Below are 7,174 nucleotides of genomic sequence, written 5' to 3'. Positions count from 1 at the left end.
ACCTGCCACCCGCCCCGTCTCCCACCAACATCTCCCCCCATTACTGCCACCCACCCTGTCCCCCCCTACTGCCATCCACCATCTCCCCACCACTACTGCCACCCACCTGTCTCCCTCCACTACTGCCGCCTGCCCCGTCTCCCTCCACTACTGCCACCTGTCCCATCTCCCTCCATTGTTGCCACCCACCCTGTCTCCCCCCACTACTGTCACCTGCCTTGTCTCCCCCCACTGCTGACACCCACCCTGTCTCCTTCCACTACTGCCACTCGGCCTGTCTCCCCCCACTACTGTCACGCACCGTCTCCTCCCACTACTGCCATCGCCGTCTCCCTGCACTACTGCCACGACCCTGTCTCATTCCACTACTGCCACCCACCATCTCTCCCCCACTACTGCCACCGCCCTGACTCTCCCCACTACCACCCACCTGTTTCCCTGACATCCAAGCACTAGTTGGGGATTTATGGTACTAACAGTCCTTCATCAACAGATGGAAGTAACCAGGGCAGTACAGAGGCAGAAGCTGCTTCTGGTACATGGACCCTGGTCATGTAGGGCTGGGAGAGTAAGATTATGTAATAGGGGCCTACAGTAAGTCAGTACGGAGGCAGAAGCTGCTTCTGGTACATGGACCCTGGTCATGTAGGGCTGGGAGAGTCAGTAAGATTATGTAATAGGGCCCTACAGTAAGTCAGTAAGGAGGCAGATTCTGCTTCTGGTACATGGACCCTGGTCATATAGGGCTGGGAGAGTCAGTAATATTCTGTAATAGGGAACTACAGTAAGTCAGTAAGGAGGCAGAAGCTGCTTCTGGTACATGGACCCTGGTCATGTAGGGCTGGGAGAGTCAGTAAGATTATGTAATAGGGGCCTACAGTAAGTCAGTAAGGAGGCAGAAGCTGTTTCTGGTACATGGACCCTGGTCATGTAGGGCTGGGAGTCAGTAAGATTCTGTAATAGGGGACTACAGTAAGTCAGTAAGGAGGCAGAAGCTGCTTCTGGTACATGGACCCTGGTCATGTAGGGCTGGGAGAGTCAGTAAGATTATGTAATAGGGGCCTACAGTAAGTCAGTAAGGAGGCAGAAGCTGCTTCTGGTACATGGACCCTGGTCATGTAGGGCTGGGAGAGTCAGTAAGATTATGTAATAGGTGCCTACAGTAAGTCAGTAAGGAGGCAGAAGCTGCTTCTGGTACATGGACCCTGGTCATGTAGGGCTGGGAGAGTCAGTAAGATTGTGTAATAGGGGCCTACAGTAAGTCAGTAAGGAGGCAGAAGCTGCTTCTGGTACATGGACCCTGGTCATGTAGGGCTGGGAGAGTCAGTAAAATTATGTAATAGGGGCCTACAGTAAGTCAGTAAGGAGGCAGAAGCTGCTTCTGGTACATGGACCCTGGTCATGTAGGGCTGGGAGAGTCAGTAAGATTATGTAATAGGGCCTACAGTAAGTCAGTAAGGAGGCAGAAGCTGCTTCTGGTACATGGACCCTGGTCATGTAGGGCTGGGAGAGTCAGTAACATTATGTAATAGGGGCCTACAGTAAGTCAGTAAGGATAGCAGATGCTGCTAATTAGCAATCCTTTTTCTAGCGTGCTCGGGGCTGCCCATCGCAGGGCGAGGCAGCCCAGTATGCTGACCGGCGCCTCCCCCTTTTATGAAGCAGAAATTGCGATCGCTCCACAATTTCTGCTTCATCTTAGAAACTAGTGAAGCATCCTGCCAGCTTAGCTGTGCCTGCAGGATGCCCACCGCGTTCTTCTAGATTGCGATGGCTGCGTGTGATGTCATGCAGCCACAGTGAACATGACCGTTTGTCCGCCTCCCTTTCTCGCAACACCGCACTTGTAACGCTCCATCTTCTCACTGGAAACGGAGCTTTACCCCACACCCCGTGACAGCCTCTACCTGATTAACAAGAAGCAATCACATTTCCTACAGCCCCCTGTAGAGAATGCAGGTGCATACGCAGGACGGGCGCTGCGCATGCGTCCGCAAGTTTTTCTCAATAATTCCGTTTGGATCACACACTGCAACCCAACCTGAATTAGGCCCAGAGTCACCATCTTCCAGGCAGCCGGTGGCGGGAGCAGAGAATGGGTGTTATGTGGCAGGAACAGGCTGGTTAGGTAACAGCCTGGCTGCTGCATTCTGTACAAGCTACAAGCGGTGCAATTCTTTTGCTGGGAGACCCAGGTAGAGGATATTGCAGTAGTCTATGTGTGATGATACAAGTGCATGTATGACTGTAGGTAGATTTTCTGAGGGAATAAAGTGCTGGAGTCTGGCTATGTTCCTCAGATGAGGATCTGAGTGTGGCTGATACCTGATGTCTAAGTGTCACTCCACCATCCAGGACACCAAGATTCTGCACAGGATCAGCATTATGTAAACCTGAACCCCCAAGCGTAAGTCTGGTTGGTAACAAAGCTGAGCTGTAGCCCTGTCCTTTGTTGGTGAGCTTCTATCATAAAGACCTGTTTTACCAGGACTGAGTCACAGCCAACTGGCATCACCCACACCTGGAGCTCAGCTAGACATTTAGTATTGGTACTGGGTTCTCAGTACCCAGAACAAAAGACAGACCATCTGCATAGCAGTGGTAGATGAGGGCATGACAGCCGATTATTTCACCCAGTGGTTGCATGTATATTGCAAAAAGCACAGGACATAGGATAAGAACCTTGAAGAACAACGCATGGCAATAATAAGTATACTCCAGAAGATTAAAATGGCTTCTCACCTGTGTGATTTCTCTGGTGTGTAACAAGATGTGATTTCTGTCTAAAACATTTCCCACACTCAGAACATGGAAATGGCTTCTCACCTGTGTGACTTCTGTGATGTATAACAAGATATGAGTTCTGTGTAAAACATTTCCCACACTCAGAGCAAGAATATGGCTTCTCACCTGTGTGACTTCTCTGATGTTTAACAAGATCTGATTTCAGGGCAAAACATTTCCCACACTCAGAACATGGAAATGGCCTCTCACCTGTGTGACTTAGCTGATGTCTAACAAGTTGTGATTTCCGGTCAAAACATTTCCCACACGCAGAGCAAGAAAATGGCTTCTCACCTGTGTGACTTCTCTGATGTATAACAAGATGTAATTTGTCTGCAAAACATTTCCCACACTCAGAACATGGAAATGGCTTCTCACCTGTGTGACTTCTGTGATGTATAACAAGATATGAGTTCTGTGTAAAACATTTCCCACACTCAGAGCAAGAATATGGCTTCTCACCTGTGTGACTTCTCTGATGTTTAACAAGATCTGATTTCAGGGCAAAACATTTCCCACACTCAGAACATGGAAATGGCCTCTCACCTGTGTGACTTAGCTGATGTCTAACAAGTTGTGATTTCTGGGCAAAACATTTCCCACACTCAGAGCAAGAAAATGGCTTCTCACCTGTGTGACTTCTCTGATGTCTAACAAGATGTAATTTGTCTGCAAAACATTTCCCACACTCAGGACATGGAAATGGCTTCTCACCTGTGTGACTTCGCTGATGATCAACAAGATGTGATTTCTGTGAAAAACATTTCTCACACTCAGAGCAAGAAAATGGCTTCTCACCTGTGTGACTTCTCTGATGTCTAACAAGCTCTGGTTTGTCTGCAAAACATTTCCCACACTCAGAACATGGAAATGGCTTCTCACCTGTGTGACTTCTCTGATGTCTAACAAGCTCTGGTTTGCCTGCAAAACATTTCCCACACTCAGAACATGGAAATGGCTTCTCCCCTGTGTGACTTCTCTGATGTATAACAAGATGTGATTTCCGGGCAAAACATTTCCCACACTCAGAACATGGAAATGGCTTCTCACCTGTGTGACTTTGCTGATGTGTAACAAGACTTGATCTCCAAGTAAAACATTTTCCACAGTCAGAACATGGAAATGGCCTCTCACCTGTGTGAGTTCTCTGATGTCTAACAAGTTGTGATTTCCGGCCAAAACATTTCCCACACTCAGAACATGGAAATGGCTTCTCACCTGTGTGACTTTGCTGATGTGTAACAAGACATGATTTCCAAGTAAAACATTTTCCACAGTCAGAACATGGAAATGTCCTCTCACCTGTGTGACTTCTCTGATGTCTAACAAGAGCTGATTTGTATGTAAAACATTTTCCACACTCAGAACATGGAAATTGCCTCTCAGCTGCCTTAGCTGGCTGATGGGTAATAAGCTTTGTGTTCTGTGTAAAACATTTGGCATCTATAGAACAGGGAAACACTGTATCTACTGTCAGAGCTGTAACAAATGCTCCAATATCAGAGTGATCAGGAGAACATTTCCCAGGATCAGGGGGATCAGCTGATAGAGCTGGATGTATAATTGGGGTAATGGGATTATTTCCTGGAGAATCCTGTCTACTGTCATTATCTTTTATGTCACAATCCGGGGATAACATTAGATGTCCTTCTGAGATATTCCTGCTTGTGTGTCCATCTGCTGGAAATAAAATACATTATGGAAATACAAAAATGAGAACACACAATAACAAATGTAATATTATAATAAGACTTAGATATCTCTCTCTCTTGTACTTGTAACTAACCATGAAGTATAAATGGAGATGTAGTCACTCGCCAAGTCCTATGTCAGCACCAATGTAAAACAATGGATGGGGAATATATCGTATGAATTGGAGATTCTAGCTGAACAATAACATCAGTCATATGAGCTGATGGATCAGAGAAATGTCTCCTAACGTTACTCCTGGAAGCATTGGTAAGGTAGCATTCCTTTATGTGTGTGCGCATACACTGGTAAGCCTGTACAAGTGTTACTCGCCCTTATATAAGGTATATTGCTACAGCAGAGTACGTGTGGAACAAGGTACCTTACATGCAATACACCATATAATACCCTGTAATCATCATCATCTTCCAGGTTATAATCCACTTTTACACCCCCCATCATCAGTGTCTTACCTCTATTCTCTCAATAGTAATAAGGATGATGTGTGTACAGTAAGTATGATATAGAGAATTACATATCAGGATCTATACAGCTGCCGCCATACTTCTGCTTCTCATACGTGTGCTACTGGCAGCAGTGAACATCTGAGTGAGAGTGCAGGGAAGACAGCAGAGTCTGATGAGAAAGAGATTGGATCTGCCTTTGCAGGGATGTACCACACCTGTCACCCCTGTTAGTATATAAAATAATAAATAAGAGGGGCCTGAGTCCATCCAGACATGCTTTCTGGAGCTTTTATTACTACGTGGCTTCTTATCTACCCTACCCGATAGCTGTCGGCCACCACTGGAACCAAGAAACAATCTATTAAGTCCCCCACTTCTCCTGCCCTAAAGCCGCTCACTCCGGGCACCGTTCACTGCCGCAGCCTAGTGACGCAGCTGAAGCCACGGGCTGTATTCTGGAGCTAAGTGTGCCCAGTCTTTCCTGCACACTCCGGATAGCTGACTTGGAGGCACTTTTGCCTCAGGTGGGAGCACTGGCTCTTCCGCTACTGCTGGGGGCAGAACAGGCTGCGCACAGTCACCGGAGCCCGGCAGTGATATTGGGAAGTGAGGTGATGATCAAGCACTCTTGCTCCGTTGCCCTTTCTCCGAATTTCACTAGCCGATCTGCTAAGGTATCCGTGTCGCCCCACCTGGGACGTTGGACCTCCGGCCCTGCTAGGTATGAAACATGGCTGCTGCTAATAGAGAGGCTGGGGCTTGTGGGTCTCACCGGTTCTGTACAAAGGTCCACTGGTAGGCCACCCTCTTCAATGCCAACGCCCTTAGTACTCTACCTCCGCCCAGCGGGACTCCTCCAAGCTCACGACTGCCGCCCTCATGATGCTTCTGGACACATTGAAAGGGATATCCACACCCTTCTCCTGATACACGATCTCCAGATCGTCCTTTGACATTCCACTGAAGACCGCCATTTTGTGCGTTCTCCTGCACTGCAGTTACTCCTCTCCTAACTCGGCTTCTCCAATCAGGTGACCGAAAAGCCACCTAGGATTATCCCACCGCTATGCCAGCAATTTCTGTGACTGGATGGTTCTGTACGAAAGCCCTCACCCTGCCTTGCGTCCTGCTCCAGTCACAGAATGGATGTTTAGGTCACACGGGATCTGGCCAATTAGGGGATTCCCAATGACCATTAGTAACCGCCTATTACTGACTCCACCCACTGCGTAATGGGCAGGTACTACACTGCCACCACCAGACTCCTTGTCGCTATGGAGTCTGGAACCATGGTACTGCTCTGTATGTGTCTACACGCTATCTTACCACACCTGTGTGGTGTCGACGAATCACCACTAGTCGCTGGACTTGGCCTCTGCACAGTAGCTGGCGGGAGGCGAAGCTTGGAGACGCTGAGTGCACCCTGGACAGCCGGAAAACGGAACTATGTTTGGCATAGCACTGCAGATCACAAGATGAAGCGGTCATCTTGAGGCAGATGTTTATTCACCCAGTCTTAAAAAACACTGTTCCCTATTGCTAGTGGCAACAGCAATACAGCAAGATGTTTACAGCAGAGTGAAAATAGTATAATACCTCTGGAGGCTAACAGGCCTCCTCTTTTTATCTTACGCCAATACACATACCACAGGGGGCAAGTCCACCGTGCTGTTCTCAACCAATCATTGTTTACCCATGTGATGTGCATGCCTTGGCCACATGCACAGCTATCATTGTCCTCTACGGACGGTGGGGAGTAGTCGCTCTCCTTTGACCGTCCCATCCTGGAGGGTTGGTATCCACCCTGGTGACGCTCAGTCTAGGCTGGGGGAAGTTTTCCCATCTAAACTACTTCCAGGAATCTGCCCGGGTACCCAGCTAACCATCTCCAGTCTAAAATTGGGCTCCAGAGATGGGCAGCCTAGATCCCAGGTCAGGCTTTCCTGCCCACCAAAGGTGATCCCTAAGGAGCTCCAGAAAACCACTCAGCTTGTTTTAAAGCTGAGCTGCTCCTCTCTCTCCTCATGATACTTCCATGTGGGAGGCTAGAGAGGAAGGCATTCCATTTTGGGGGGAAAGTACTGGGGGAATCCACCAGCCTACACCAGGCATGTCCAAATTGCGGCCCTCCAGCTGTTGTGAAACTACATATCCCAGCATGCCCTGACAGTTTTGCTGTCAGAGAATGCTAAAGCTGTGTCAGGGCATGCTGGGATGTGTAGTTTCTCAACAGC

The 7,174-nt window shown here is 48.3% G+C and overlaps 1 protein-coding gene across 2 annotated transcripts in view; it reads right to left on the bottom strand.

Annotated features, from left to right (window-relative positions):
• Positions 1-1,307: 1,307 nt before the first annotated feature.
• The window catches only part of LOC135043024 (zinc finger protein 84-like), a 43,515-nt gene continuing 37,648 nt past the window's right edge, over positions 1,308-7,174 (bottom strand). The window contains exon 6 of one of the 2 annotated variants that reach the window (XM_063955077.1): positions 1,308-4,464. In XM_063955077.1, the coding sequence (XP_063811147.1) occupies positions 2,726-4,464 (1,739 nt within the window). In that variant the 3' untranslated portion in view covers positions 1,308-2,725. The remainder of the gene's footprint in view (positions 4,465-7,174) is intronic. The other variant, XM_063955078.1, reaches the window with a different exon arrangement.

Source organism: Pseudophryne corroboree, unplaced genomic scaffold (assembly GCF_028390025.1).
Source record: "Pseudophryne corroboree isolate aPseCor3 unplaced genomic scaffold, aPseCor3.hap2 scaffold_845, whole genome shotgun sequence".
Lineage (NCBI taxonomy): Eukaryota > Metazoa > Chordata > Amphibia > Anura > Myobatrachidae > Pseudophryne > Pseudophryne corroboree.
Note: the sequence above shows the minus strand (reverse complement) of the source record. Positions and strands in the feature narration are given on the sequence as shown.